Source organism: Podarcis erhardii (genome assembly GCF_964252035.2).
Source record: "Podarcis erhardii genome assembly, chromosome: 14".
In the NCBI taxonomy this organism is placed as follows: domain Eukaryota; kingdom Metazoa; phylum Chordata; class Lepidosauria; order Squamata; family Lacertidae; genus Podarcis; species Podarcis erhardii.
Window position 1 is genome coordinate 8,068,585 of NC_138503.1, and position 15,797 is coordinate 8,084,381.

The 15,797-nt window shown below is 47.4% G+C and overlaps 1 protein-coding gene across 11 annotated transcripts in view; it reads right to left on the reverse strand.

The window, feature by feature from the left end:
* Window positions 1–15,797, reverse strand: part of CELF6 (CUGBP Elav-like family member 6) — a 178,350-nt gene that overhangs the window by 44,670 nt on the left and 117,883 nt on the right. For all 11 annotated transcript variants that reach the window (XR_014150848.1, XR_014150849.1, XM_081839056.1 and 8 more), the window contains one exon: window positions 12,263–12,311. Coding sequence is in view for 9 of the 11 variants with exons in the window: in XM_081839056.1 (XP_081695182.1) it covers window positions 12,263–12,311 (49 nt within the window). In the remaining 2 variants the exon portion in view is untranslated. The remainder of the gene's footprint in view (window positions 1–12,262; window positions 12,312–15,797) is intronic.

The window sequence follows — 15,797 nt, forward strand, 5'->3', positions numbered from 1 at the left end:
TCCGGAACGAATTAAGTACTTAACCCGAGGTACCACTGTATCAGGAGAAATTTGCTAATGAATTCTCGTGAGAACCTTTAAAAATTGTCGTTCCCCCCCAAAAAAAACTGATATGGAAATATGTAGAACTGAATGGAAGACTGGAAAAAATGGGAAAGACAGATTCACTTATTCCTATGAGTTTCCTGCCAGATGCTGTTGGACTTTTAAATCCCATCAGCAACTCATTCTTCCTCCTGCTGCTGCTGCGCTGCAATAAGACTTGTTCTCGGTTTACCAATTGTGGTTTGCTCAGGGACGTGCCTGGTGTTCATGTTGCAACCTTTTCCTTATCTTTGTATTAACTTTGCAGATGTGAACGTTCTTTCCATTCCTCCACCCCAGGAAAACACAGAAAATTCTCAAAAGTCAATCTGAGAAACTTTTGGAGCAATGGTCCACCTCTAAAACAATGTATGTATAAGTTTTAATTAAAAGTACTAGTCCATCTCTCATGATTGTAGAATTCAGTTTGAACAGATTGTGGGGAAAGTTTTGCAATGTGATTTTTGATGCCAAGCGCGAAGCCAATCTTTGTTCTAGGGCGAGCTACTGGCCTGGAATTTCCCCTAGAGGGTGCTAGTCATCCACTGGCCACAATCCCTGCAGCTTCTTGAGATGCAGAAAGAGCAGAGGAAGGGGGCCACAGCCAGCTGAACTTGGGTGTTAGACCCACACTGTCAGGGCCAGATTATGGTATACTATTGACAACCCTTCAATAGTTTTCTAAAAGCAACAACAGGTAACTAGAACAACATTTTTCAAACATCTCAGTATACTTGTACTATGATTCAGTTTTCTGGCTAATGGAAAAGGCTGCAAAGACTCCTGTCTCCAGAGTACAGTCTGCTCCAACTGTCTCTTAGTTTATCGCTGCAAATGCTGCACTCGCAACTTCTACTGCAAGGATTGTCAGTGTGGCACCTACAGGCACAGCAATGCGTCCGAGGTCTTCCCTTGGTACCCATGAGGCCTCTGAGACCGCTCTCCCTGCCCACTTGGTCATGAGGTGCCTAGATTGGTTGTCTTTATCTTGAAGTATATAGATCGGAGGAAGGAAGTTGGAAATGTGACAGTCTTTCCTATTTCCCCTTTCAGCTCTATGGGCTTTTCAAGCCTCCGATTACTTTTTACTGGCTACCACTTGGGAAAGCAGAATGTGTGCTCATTTGTGTGTGCGCGTCTTTCTCTTTCTATGGGAAGGGCTGATTCAGAGATGGAGGGAGTTAAATGACCAGAGGGTGTTGCTCACAGCTCTGGTTCAAAAAACCCAAATTCCTGCTCTACTTTGCAAAGTTCCTTGGGGTGAAAAGATGACTGAAAGAAAGAGCAACAGGTGCATCTCAACCCTGTAAAGTTAGGCTTGCCATATTTCAAACAGCTTTTTGGGTGGGGTGTGTGTGTGTTTGTGTGTGCAAATTTACTGAGCTTTTTAAAGTTTTGCCCAAAGTTGTTGAGCTAATTTGAAGGAAAATCGCCAAAAACGACACTGCCAACATGGGTTGCCATACATCCAGATTTCCCTGGACATTTTTAGGATTTCCGTCCGGACGCTGCTTCTGAGTACAGTATTCCAGATATGTCTGGGAAATTCTGGACGTACGGTAACCCTAGTAAAGTGCATACCTGGGATGCTGGAAGGCTGGCCCTACCCTTGGCCAAAGTGAGGCGGCTGCCTCAGATGGCAGGTTTTGGGTGTCATGAAAGGACAACAAAGTGTTAGTTATTCACAGTGCTTTTTCTGGGGATACCGGCACCCTTTTGACTTAACAAAAGCACTGATTTTTAAATTTTATATTATTGTATTTTTAGTTTCAGAGAAGAGGAGAGATTGTTTTCTGTCTCAGCTGTCAAAATCATTTGCATACCCCATACTTTGGCCACACCCACAGCACACATTTAAAGCACTGTTATAGTGCTTTAACAGTCATGGCTTCCAACACTGCAAGGAGTCCAGTGAACTGTAGTTTGCAAAGGATATTGAGAGCCTCTAGTGCGGACTCAGCATCTGAATGGTTTCATGGGGTTCTGAGTTAATGAGGCTATGTGACCCAGTGCAGCACAGTGTGAGGGCTCCCCCCCCCAATGTTCTACTCTGCTTCATGGTTCACTTTTTATTACAATGGTACAGAAAGTTTTCCATGCGGCCTCCCACCCAGGCCCTACCCCAGGCCAGACTTGCTTGGCTTGGCAAGGCAAATGCATCAAATCATTCTCTAGTCTAGGCCCTATTCACAAGCTGAGTTTAATTGCTCAAATGTTCACTGCTTTATAAACCATGAAGTGCATGCTTTCTCTAATGCAGCTTGATAAGTTGCTTTGAATGGCTATTTTCTTTTTCCTCTTCATACACTATTTACCTAAGCTCGTGTTACAATTCCATGTGCTTTGCCCTGGTGAAGATGCCCGAAACCGGCAAAGGAGGAAGAACCAGCAGAGCTGGGCTTCTATCATTGATGGGCTACTGCTGGTGCTGTACCAGAAAGGACATCATTGTTTTCCTGACCCAGTTACGGCAGTTGTCATGACATTTTACACCTTCCTTTCAGTGCCCATCACATATGAAGATCCTTTCCGGAAAAAACAACAACAAACAAAGACCCACAACCAGGTGCCAAAAGGAGTAGTTTAAATGTGGTCAGTAGAAATCTCTGTCTAGAAATACAACCAGGTATGAAAGGTACTTTCTTGGGCTCCATGATCACTGCAGATGGTGACAGCAGTCACGAAATTAAAAGACACCTGCTTCTTGGGAGAAAAGCAATGACAAACCTAGACAGCATCTGAAAAACCAGAGACATCACCTTGCCAACAAAGGTCCGTATAGTTAAAGCCATGGATTTCCCAGTCGTGATGTATGGAAGTGAGACCTGGATCATAAAGAAGGCTGATTGCCGAAGAATGGATGCTTTTGAATTATGGTGCTGGAGGAGACTCTTGAGAGTCCCATGGACTGCAAGAAGATCAAACCTATCCATTCTTAAGGAAATTAGCCCTGAGTGCTCACTGGCAGGACAGATCCTGAACCTGAGGCTCCAATACCTTGGCCACCTCATGAGAAGAGAAGACTCCCTGGAAAAGACCCTGGTGTTGGGAAAGATTGAGGGCACAGGAGAAGGGGACGACAGAGGAAGAGATGGTTGGACAGTGTTCTCAAAGCTGCTAACATGAGTTTGACCAAATTGCGGGAGGCAGTGGAAGACAGGAGTGCCTGGCGTGCTCTGGTCCATGGGGTCACGAAGAGATGGACATGACTAAATGACTAAACAACATGAAAGGTATCCATAAAAGGAGTCAAATTTGAACATAGCACCAAGCCATATTGAGGACAATGTCTTTGGATGTACAATGCTGGTGGTCCCAGTGTGTTGCTTCAAGCGTTGCTGTTAAGCCTTTGTTAATAATCCAGCAGTTGTTCAATTGAATGGTTTTCTATTCTCTGTATCATGCTTTCCTCAACTCTGTCCTACCACATGCCATTAGCAAAACTGTGTGGGGTCTCTTTGTAATTTGTTTCACTGCTGCTCTTCAATCTTTATTTAGGGCTTTTTTAAAAGAGAAGAAGAAGCCTGGATAGCTCAGTTGGCTAGAACATGGTACTGGTAATGCCAAGGCTGCAGATTCGATGCCCTTATGGGACAGCTGCATATCCCTGCATTGCGGGGGTTGGCCTGGATGACCCTCAGGGTCCCTTCCAACACTACAATTCTATGATTCTATGAAGACCATAGGAATGTAAGAGCCCTGCTAGATCAGGACAGTGGCCTATCTAGTCCCTCATCCTGTTCTCACAGTGTCCAACCAAATGCCTATGGGAAACCCTCAAGAAAAGCTTGAGCACATCAGCACTCTCACTTCCTGCAGAATCCAGCAAATGGCATTCGAAAGCATTATCGCCTTGGATCGTGGAGATGGAACATGGCCACCATCTTCCTCTCGCATATCTCCAGAGCTCGTGGGCATCCAGTGAAGCTGGCTATTAGAAGATTCATAACAAGTAAGACCGCTCACCTTTGTGGTGGGCGGCGTTGTGGCCGGGCACCTGGGCCCTCGCGGTGACCTGGCTCGGGGATGGGGGATTGATGCCCCCTTCTATGCCTGCCCCGACCGCGTCATCCCCGCTCAGCCAATCTATGCCGGTGGGGGTAGCTGCGGGTGTTTTAAACTGTGGCGCAGCCGGTGGCTTCCTCCTCTTGCCTCCTCGCTGGATCTCCCAGCCCACGCACCCACTTTATAAACTTTGGTATGCATGACCTTGCTATGGACAAATGCCAGCCGCCTTGTTGTTCGGGCCGGGTAGGATTTTTCCCACTTGGTAGATTGGCACCTGCCACTTGGTTTCTGCCTACCTTGTAGAGATCGTCACAACATTACAAGGTTAGGCACGGGGGGATGGGGGTGGCTCTGTGGGTTAAACTACAGAGCCTAGGATTAGCCGATCAGAAGGTCAGCGGTTTGAATCCCTGTGACAGGGTGAGCTCCCATTGCTCAGTCCCAGCTCCTACCAACCTAGCAGTTTGAAAGCACGAAGTGCAAGTAGATAAATAGGTACCACTCCGGCAGGAAGGTAAATGGCATTTCTGTGCACTGCTCTGGTTTGCCAGAAGTGGCTTAGTCATGCTGGCCACATGACCCGGAAGCTGTACAACGGCTCCCTTGGCCAATAAAGTGAGATGAGCGCCGCAACCCCAGAGTTGGCTACGACTGGACCTAATGGTCAGGGGTCCCTTTACCTTTAAGCCTTTGTTTAATGGAGGTGAGGTTGTAGCCTCAGCCTGCCCCTCCTCATTAAGGGTATCCTGTTAAAGAGATCTGGGGGTGTAGATCCTGTCCGAAGCCCAGGGTCATGGGCCAGGGTCATGCCACGATGCTAATGGGGACCCCTCGAGGTGTCCCTATTTGATATAAGTCATAGGGCTCCCCCTTCTGGTGGTTTACTCTTAATTTGACTCCCTGCAGACAGGTGGGAGTCAAGATATAGCCGGGCTTCACCCAAAGCTTAAGCCAAATTGCTCACATCTGTAACCAATAAAGTTGTGGCCTGTTTTAGCCCATAATTCTAAATACCTAAATCACTGAGGAACTGTGGGACATGGAACTTTGGCACACAGCATGCAGTTAACCTGTGGAACTCACTCCCACAGGAGGCAGCAATTTCCACCAACCAAAGAGGAGTGGATAGATTCAGGGAGGATCAAGCTATCGGCGGCTACAAACTACGGCAGCTACACCCTGTCTCATTGTTGGAAGCAACACACTCTGAATGCCCGTTGGCTTTAAAAGAGGACTAGACAAATTCACAGAGACAGGGCTATCGATGGCCACCAGCCACAATGGCTCTGCTCTGGAAGACCACAGGAGGGGAGAGGGTGCCTGTGCTTGCAGATTTTTGGCCCGTGTAAGAACAGGATGCTAGGCTGGTAGGCTCACTGGTCTGATCCTGCAGGTTCTTCTTTCTTATATTAAATAAACAAAAATAAACATAAATAAATAAATAAATAAATAAATAACTACACCACCTGTGTGCAGTGAAATTAAATGAGCCAGCCCCCCCCCCAAAAAAAACACTCAGTCTTGTTCGCACTTTGTGTGCTTGTCAGAGGTCAATTACACCACTATTTTTTTCCCCATTCAGCAGCCCAACAGCCCACGGATAAAAACTGTTCTTTAACCTGCTGGTGCGGTTGACTGCCCGAAGGGAGGAGATTAAAGAAATGCTGGCCAGGGTGTGAGTCGTCCCTAATAATTTTCCTCGCTCTCCTGAGGCAGCGGTCTCCCGCGATGTCATCTAGCGAACTCCGGGGACAACCCATGATGTCATGTGCTGTATTCGCCACCCTCTGTGGGGACTTCCTGTCTGTGGCTGTCAAACCAGCTTATCACACTGTAATACAGTATGAAAGGACACTTTCTATTGTGGACCGGTGGAAGGAGATCATCAATTCTGGTTTGACATTGTTCTTTCGCAAGACCCTATGTTCACATTTAAATATATATTTTATCTCAATGCATGCACTTCCAAATGCGTTTTATCCTAAAATATGTATTTTTAAAAATACATTTTGGTATGGTGTTTGTGGGGGTTTCTTTTTTTTTTTTGAGAACAGTACCACAAAAGGAAGAGAAGAGTGAAGTGCAATGGATAATTAAGTTCTGAACCACACATTAGTTGAGGAGGTGCAGATTAGGTCACTTTGCAGAAATAAAATTCCTCAAGCATCCCTAATCATTGGCTGTCAAGAGTTCCAGCTGCTTGCTTGGCCTCCCCTCTTGCCTCAGAAGCCTTCAGAGGGAGCTACTGCCTGGCAACTGCCAGGTTTCAGCGAGGGAAAGCTGCTCAGCCCACACTCCCTTGCCTCAGGCAGTTGGAACTGCAGCAGCAAGGATCATTCGGTTTGTAACTGAAGAGTTAACCCTGTTAGTGTTAAAGTCAACTAGCCAAGAGGAGGAGGATGCTACTGAGCAAGCAGGCACAGTGGCATGATCTCTAGAGAGGTTACACATGCTATTAAGTTTGGTTGAATGTATCCCTATTATGCAGGGACGCGGGTGGCGCTGTGGGTTAAACCACAGAGCCTAGGACTTGCTGATCAGAAGGTCGGCGGTTCAAATCCCTGCGAGGGGGTGAGCTCCTGTTGCTTGGTCCCTGCTCCTGCCAACCTAGCAGTTCGAAAGCACATCAAAGTGCAAGTAGATAATAGGTACCGCTCTGGCGGGAAGGTAAATGGCGTTTCCGTGCACTACTCTGGTTCGCCAGAAGCGGCTTAGTCATGCTGGCCACATGACCTGGAAGCTATCTGCGGACAAACGCCGGCTCCCTTGGCCAATAAAGCGAGATGAGCGCCGCAACCCCAGAGTCGGCCATGACTGGACCTAATGGTCAGGGATCCCTTTACCTTTACCTTTATCCCTATTATGCATGAGGAAAGAAAAAAACTCTAGGTTCCATTCTGCTCAAATTATATACTGTTTTTGATCAGTTTCCTCAGTAAAGTGTTATCAGGATTTCTTTTCTCTCTGGGCACCGCCTGTGTTATTTAAGTAACTTTGCTAGAAGAAAGGCCATCAGTGGGCTCTGCTGTCTACCAGGTGGAGGCTGAAGGGTCACACCAGGGAATGCAGGCAGGAAATGTCAGTGGAGTAATCATGTGGACAGCATGTTTATTTCTCTCGCTGAAACTATGCCCAGTCTGTGTTGCATTGTGCAAATCTTTTGTAAGATGCCTTGAGAGCAGGACATACGTATTCCGAATCAGAGATGGGGAACCTGTGGCTCTCCTGATCTCATTGGACTGCAGCTCACATCTCCTCTGACCATTGGCCATGTGGACAGGAGCTCCTGGGGGCTGGAATCCAACAACATCGGGGGGGGGGGGCAACAGGTTCCTCATCCATGGGTGAAGCCAGGGGAGTGCAGGGGTGCACAGCTGCCCCCCCCAATCAAGTAAAGAAATAGAAATACTTAACTGACCAATTGTGTCGCAGATAACTTGGTTCTGCCCCCTCCAACATAATGCCTGTCCCCCCCTAAAATAAATCCTGGCTATGCCCATGTCCTCATCCTCCCCTTTTTTTACATAAAAATCCCAACTATTTGCCTCGAGAATAAGACCAATTTGATAAGAGCATAACCAGTGTTATTCTTCTAGAAAAAGAGGGGCCAGAACTCACCATGAACGCCTCCATTGTTCTCTTATAATGGCAGTGGAACCCACCTGAGAAGTGCTGGAACTGAATTCTAGCAAGTTCCAGGTTAAAAACTGCTCTGGGAATAACCTTGTGTTGCCTGCCCTGGAGCTCAGAGACAGGAAAGGCCTAAAACTTCTCCATTATACTTTTCTGTTCTCTGCATGCTGAGGCCCATCTCCTGGAACAGCTTAGGAGAAAACAGAACTCAACGGGACCAAATAATAATGATACAATAAATTTTTATTTATACCCAGCCCTCCCCGGCCAGAGCCGGACTCAGGGCAGCTAACACCAATAAAATTACAATAAAACATAATGGGGGGGGGCAAACAAACAAACAAAAAACCAGTTTAATAAAATACGGGTTAAAATACAATTTAAAATGCAGCCTCATTTTAATAGTAGCCCAGAAATCAAAACCATAAGGGAAGGGAAACATAAGGGTCAGACTGAGTCCAAACCAAAGGCCAGGTTGAACAGCTTTCCTGAGGAAAGAAGTCAAGTCCCGCAGGGCCCTAGTCTCTTGTGACAGACCGTTCCACCAAGCCGGGGCCAGTACTGAAAAGGCCCTGGCCCTAGTTGAGACCAATCTAACCACCTTGCAGCTCGGGACCTCCAAAGTGTTGTTATTTGTGGACCTTAAGGTCCTCCGCAGGGCATACCAGGAGAGGCGGTCCCGTAGGTACGAGGGTGACGAAATGTAGACAAAGCAGGCAAACCACCATGAAAGTGTTGGGATACTGCCAGGGAGACATCAGCCATCAAGCCCCATGCCGTCTCCGGACGATCCAGCAATTTCTCGTAGAAACGCAGTATCAGTTGATTAGCGAAATGAGCCCCAGAAATAGCTTCCCACATTCCAGAGCTGATGCACGCTCTATCAGCAGAATTCGCACAGCGAAAAATGCACGCAGGAGAGCATAATTTACAAGTTTATTCAGCGTTGGTCAGAACAAAGAAAAAACATGACTGCCTGCTTCAGTGTCTCAGACAACGAGAGAAACGAAAGCATAGACACAACAGAAACATCCTGTGAACAGGAAATACGCAGGCTGTGACACAAACATCCTGCTCCCTTTTAAGGTGGAACGGAAATATCCTAACAGAAAGGTGGAAGAACAAATCTTGATGACTGCCTGCCACAAGATATAGCCAGGCTTTTGTCACAAACTCACAGAGGAAAGGCACAGAAGCTGCCTCTCCAAGCATCCTCTACCTGGGGGTGTCAGAGGAAGTTTCACAGCAGCACCTAAGTCCTGACTGGCTCTTGCCCCTGCCACCCCAGGAGTAACTGTGCTTGATGCAGGAACAGGTTCATCAATCAATGGGGAACCAGGCTGAGGCCAGCTCCTCATTGATTCCCAGGGCGCTTTATCTCGACTTGTGCTGCGCCTCAAATGCAATAATCCATGGCTGCCTGACATTTCAAGGGGAGGAATCGGGTCTAACTGCAGGCAGGAGTGACAGAGCCACGGCAAGGCAGCATCAGAGCAGTGGCCTTTAAGATCCCAGCATTGGCCCCAGCCCAGCCTGTAATGAGATCAGCCGGAGAAAGAAAAGGGTTGATGTGCTTGAGACTTCCAGGCTCAGATGGGGCTCTCGCAGCACCGAAATGTCTCAAACTGAGAACATGTGGCTGGCTGGAAGGGGAAACAGAAGGACCCCTGAGGCTAAGCAAAGTTAAATGAACAGATACCCAGGAGGAGGGCATCCTTAGTGTTCCTATCCTGGCTCCTCTGCTATGTCCTTCTGGCATTACCAGGTGAAGACTTTTAAAAAAGAAAATTCTCCCAGGCCTTTCAAGAAACTTTGATCTTGGTGTTTCAAAATACTGTTTAAATGAGGTTTGCCTCATTTACCAGTCCCTGTAAGCTGTAAAAAGTGCTCACTGCAATATATATGTTGCAATTTGTTGTTTTATGATACTGTGTTTTAATAATGTGTCTTAGCATAGGAACATATAATTGTAGAAATGGAAAGAACCACAAGGGTTCTCTAGTCGAATCCCCTGCAATGCAGGATTTATTTATTTTTGCCCCATGAGGGCCTTGAACCCACGGCCCTGAGATTAAGAGTCTCATGCTTCTACCGACTGAGCTAGCATGAGACACTTAAACTCATGGTCATGAGTTCAAGTCCCACATTGGGAAAACATTCTTGCAATGCATGGGGTTGGACTAGATGACCCTCATGGTCCCTCCCAGCTCTACAGTTCCATGATGGTTTTATGTTTGTGAGCAATGTTATTTAGATGGCCTATAACTACTGCAAAAGGGATACAGGTGGCGCTGTGGGTTAAACCACAGAGCCTAGGACTTGCCGATCAGAAGGTCAGCGGTTCGAATCCCCGCGACGGGGTGAGCTCCCATTGCTCGGTCCCTGCTCCTGCCAACCTAGCAGTTCAAAAGCACGTCAAAGTGCAAGTAGATAAATAGGTACCGCTCGGACGGGAAGGTAAATGGCGTTTCTGTGCGCTGCTCTGGTTCGCCAGAAGCAGCTTAGTCATGCTGGCCACATGACCCGGAAGCTCTACGCCGGCTCCCTTGGCCAATAAAGCGAGATGAGCGCCGCAATCCCAGAGTCGGCCGCGACTGGACCTAATGGTCAGGGGTCCCTTTACTTTTACCTTTAACTACTGCAAAGGAGAGCCAGATGGACAGAAAACCTGCCAAGGGGTGGACTTCATTTGTTTATGTAAGCAAGGCTATTTCTTTATTGTAACGTTTGCATCCCACTTTTTCTCTACAGAGCTCAAGGTAGCACAAACATTTCTCCTCTCTCTCTCTGTTTTATTCTCACAACAACCCTGTGAGGTCCTAGTCCAAAACTCTAACCATTAGGCCACGCTGGCTCTCATTATCATTAGTCCGCAGTTCCACACGAGACTAGAAAAGGTACAAAGCATGGTATTATGTACAAAATCCATTGCCACAAGACTCCCAGCTTTCGATTATTTTAAGCTTGCCGCTTAGCTGCTGGCCCCTATGGATTGGAAGAGAGGCTTGATAGAATGCAAATCTGCTAAATGCAAAAAGCCCAATGGGCAGCTGACTGTTTTCGATTGCTCAGGGGAAGGGGTGGAGTTTCAGTGCCTTGTGCTGTTCCTCGTCCCTCCCTGTGACTAGCAGAAACAGAATACATTATGCAAAATAAGGGGGGAAAGCATGCAAATATGCAAAATCTGCATTATGCATGCAGGTGGCTGTATCCCTATCCATGGCACAACATTCTGATTTTCTTTCTTATATATAAAGTTGATGCACCAGTGATGTGATCCACAGCATGCATTTAAAGCACATACGATGCACAGTCACAGTGCATGACTTCCCACAATTCTCAGCTCCCTTAACAGGCTGCAGTTCCCATGATTCTTTGGGGGAAGTCATGTGCTTTTAATGCATGGAGTAGATTGGGCAGGACTGTGCTATGATCATCAATATTTTCATTAACAGAAAGAGTGCCTCACGAGCTTCTCTGTGTTATGAACGCTGTGTATTTTTTGAAGAAAGTATCTGTGGCATCCAAAAATGTGTGCCTAATTAGAAGGTGCAGCCAGGAATGAAACAAATCCAGCTATCAATCACATGTTCCCATCCATCCCATCCAATGACAGTGTCCTGCTGCCTCTTCCTGTCCTCCCATTGGCTATGCTAGATGCAGCCCTCGTGGCTGAAGTACTACCACAATAAGAGAGCAAAGGATAATAGAATCATAGAATTGCAACATTGGAACCCCCTGCAAGGCAGGAATATTTTGCCCAATGCAGGACTCGAACCCACGGCCCTAAGTTTAAGAGCCTCATGATCTGCCAGCTGAGCTATAGCTGCAAGCACCAAGCCAAGCGCCTTGGAAACAGGAAGTCCATGTCAGAAATCTGTTTCCATCAGCAAACCTCTCAGAATCCTTTCTTGAGAAGCCACTTTTGGGAGAGAGATGAATAACAGAAAAGCCACTTTGGGGAAGGGGGCAAACCACATTAAAAGGCAGGTGAAATTTTAGAGTGTGTTAGCCAGAGCAGATGAGTTAAAGGGTGCAGGCTGGAGCATCAGCCTCAGCAAGAAAAGCATCTATATGTATGGTATTTATTTGTTTAAATTAAACGTTTTATTATCTAAGCTGTAATAAGGGCCCCCAAGGTGGATGCACAAAAAGAAAACAGAGACGGAAAATGCAGCTTAAATTAATAAAACAAAACACTAAAACCCAGAAAGAACAAAAAGGTGGTTTTATTCAGGAGAGATTTATTTAAATTAATGGACCTTCATCCTGTTCACTCATTTTAATGAGGAGATGGTGGTCGGTGGAGCTGCACTGACCTCTCCACTTCCGAACACCTCACATCTCTGCCGCTGACTGAGAGGGGAACGGGCAAAGCAGAGGGGATTTTGGCACAGTGCAGCTGCAGTGCTAGAAGTGTCTGATCGGCCGTTACCGGGCGGTGGTGCAACTGTGCTCCCAGGCGAGACACTAAATAGATCCTCAGGGTTAGTTAGTCAAGCATGGATGAATGGGTTGAAAATGAAGAGCAACCTACCTCCTCGGCCCTCGCTGTCTGCTGGCTTCACTTGGATTGGGCGGTTCATCTGTCAAACAAAACACAGGCACCCTTGGTTAGAGTCTAGCCATCCAGTACTCCTCAAATCAGCTTAGCTGGTTAGTCAGAAGCCTAGTGATTCGGCGGAAGCAATCAGAGGGATGCTCAAAATGAAAGGGATGGGAGGTTGCCTGCTCTCTGTGGGGTTACAGTCCCAGTAAAGGAGAAGGCACACAGCTTGTCTCTTGAGGGTCAGGTGGTCTCAGTGACATAGAGTGTCTTCCATCAGTTTGGGCTGGTGGCCCAGCTGCACCCCTGTCTGGGCAAGGGTAGCCTAACAACTGTTGACCATGCTCTAGTAGTCTCTAGGTTAGATTACGGCAATGCATTATGCACAGTGCTGCCTCTAAATACCATTTGGAAACTTCAGATGGTGCAGAATTTGGCAAACAGGTTGTTTACTGGGGCAAGATGGTTTGATGATACAGTGGTACCTCGGGTTACATACGCTTCAGGTTACATACGCTTCAGGTTACACACTCCGCTAACCCAGAAATAGTGCTTCAGGTTAAGAACTTTGCTTCAGGATAAGAACAGAAATCAGGCTCCGGCAGCATGGCAGCAGCGGGAAGCCCCATTAGCTAAAGTGGTGCTTCAGGTTAAGAACAGTTTCAGGTTAAGAACGGACCTCCGGAACGAATGAAGTACTTAACCCGAGGTACCACTGTACTACACTACTATTGCACTGGCTGACGATTAGTTTCTGGTCCCAATTCAAAGTGCTGGTTTTCACTTATAAAGCCTTACACGGCTCAGGATCGCAATACCTCAAGGACCATCTCTCCCCAGATGAGCCAGCCTGGACCCTACGATCACCATCTGAGGCCATTCTTTGTGTGCCTCTTCCGCAAGAGGTTTCTTGAGAGTCAATGGAGTGTGCCTCTGGGGGTGAAGTCAAACCGCTATGTTAGCAGCAATGAAGTGACCTCCCTGGGGCGCAAGCCTGGATAGTGTGTATGGAGGTCCTGGGCTGTTCAGACAACAAGACCCCCCCCTCGGCCTTGCTGACGTGGTCCAAAGGAAAGCAGAGCAAACAGTTTGGCGGCAGATGTTGCATACAAGGTGCCATCAAACAGTCTTAGGAACTTCACTCCAGGTCTTGTATTTTTCGCTCTATAAGACGCACTTTCCCCCTCCTAAAAAATAAGGGGAAATGTGTGTGTGTCTCATGGAGCAAATGCAGGCTGCGCAGCTTTTGCTGAAGCCAGGAGAGCAAGAGGGATCGATCCCTCTTGTTCTCCTGGCTTTGGTTCGCTGGAGAGCCGCTGCACAGCTTTCCCTCTCTGTGCAGCGCCCCTTCAGCGAAGTGGGAGGAGAAACGGAGCCCCTTCCGTTTCTCCTCCCGCTTTGCTGGAGAGGCGCTGCGCAGAGAGGGAGAGAACATTTTTTTCCTTGTTCTAGGTGCGCAGAGAGGGAGAGAACATTTTTTTCTTGTTCTAGGTGCGCAGAGAGGGAGGGAACATTTTTTTCCTTGTTCTAGGTGCGCAGAGAGGGAGGGAACATTTTTTTCCTTGTTCTAGGTGCGCAGAGAGGGAGGGAACATTTTTTTCCTTGTTCTAGGTGCGCAGAGAGGGAGGGAACATTTTTTTCCTTGTTCTAGGTGCGCAGAGAGGGAGGGAACATTTTTTTTCTTGTTCTAGGTGCGCAGAGAGGGAGGGAACATTTTTTTCCTTGTTCTAGGTGCGCAGAGAGGGAGGGAACATTTTTTTCATGTTCTAGGTGCGCAGAGAGGGAGGGAACATTTTTTTCCTTGTTCTAGGTGCGCAGAGAGGGAGGGAACATTTTTTTTCTTGTTCTAGGTGCGCAGAGAGGGAGGGAACATTTTTTTCATGTTATAGGTGCGCAGAGAGGGAGGGAACATTTCTTTCCTTGTTCTAGGTGCGCAGAGAGGGAGGGAACATTTTTTCCTTGTTCTAGGTGCGCAGAGAGGGAGGGAACATTTTTTTCCTTGTTCTAGGTGCGCAGAGAGGGAGGGAACATTTTTTTCCTTGTTCTAGGTGCGCAGAGAGGGAGGGAACATTTTTTCCTTGTTCTAGGTGCGCAGAGAGGGAGGGAACATTTTTTTCCTTGTTCTAGGTGCGCAGAGAGGGAGGGAACTTTTTTTCATGTTCTAGGTGCGCAGAGAGGGAGGGAACATTTTTTTCCTTGTTCTAGGTGCGCAGAGAGGGAGGGAACATTTTTTCATGTTCTAGGTGCGCAGAGAGGGAGGGAACATTTTTTCCTTGTTCTAGGTGCGCAGAGAGGGAGGGAACATTTTTTTCCTTGTTCTAGGTGCGCAGAGAGGGAGGGAACATTTTTTTCCTTGTTCTAGGTGCGCAGAGAGGGAGAGAACATTTTTTCCCTTGTTCTAGGTGCGCAGAGAGGGAGAGAACATTTTTTTTCTTGTTCTAGGTGCACAGAGAGGGAGGGAACATTTTTTCCTTGTTTCTAAAACTAGGTATGTCTTATGATCGGGTGCATCTTATAGAGCGAAAAATACGGTATGTGTAGGGTTTACTCTTTTGTCTTTTCTTCTCCTGAAGATATCCCACAATGGAGGATCAGAGTTTTCCTTCTCCTACATGGGCTACCTTCTCAGGTTGATGAACCCCATCCATCCCTCATTTTTCTCTACGGCACTTGCGGTATCTGCCTTCTTGACCGTTGGGTGGCTTCATCTGCTCCATCCGCCAGAGCCTGCCTTTGCATGTAGCCAGATATCATTATCACAGCAGCAGCAGCCATAGATGGGAACTACAGAGTTACGTGGAGTGGGGAAAATGGAGTGGTGTATTCAGGGAAAGGGCATGGGTGCCTAGCTGGAATGCTGAACAGCATGACACCACTGCAACATTTTGTTGCAGGCTCCCACTTGTCCATTCTAAGCCGCAGACTAAGGAGACAGGATTGCAGCGAACGGAAAAAAGATGAATGCAGCAGTTACATCGGCAAACGAGGAGTAACAGGAATGCCTGCACAAGTCCCCAGGGCACCACAGCACAGCAACAGTCTTGCTTCCAAAGTCTTCTCCATCGCTCTGGATTTTCCAAAACGGCTCTGTGGCAGGCTGCAGCCCTCCTTCCTTGCCTCCCAGAGCCACCTGACCACTCTCCTCATGCCAATCAGTCTTGCTAATTGATTTGCGTATTAGGAGAAGTTGTTGATGCCATTTGATGGCTATTAAAGTCGATTAAAGCTCCTTTGCCTCATCAGGATGACAGGTGAAAGGATGCTGATGTATCCAATCATTCATCTCCGCACCCCCACCCCTGACTGCCTCGCTGGACACGCGGGGACACACACAAATATTGCAACTGCATACATCCCCAACTTGCTGAGGTCTCTGCAGGGGAACTTCTGCAGGGAAAAGCTGCAAGTCATCTGGATCGGCCATCCTGAAGATTCAGATGCCATTTGAATCTTCCAGGGGACCAGGAACTCAACCACGTGTATATAGTTTCTGTTTGCCTTTGGATTTCCAAGTGAGCGTGCAAAG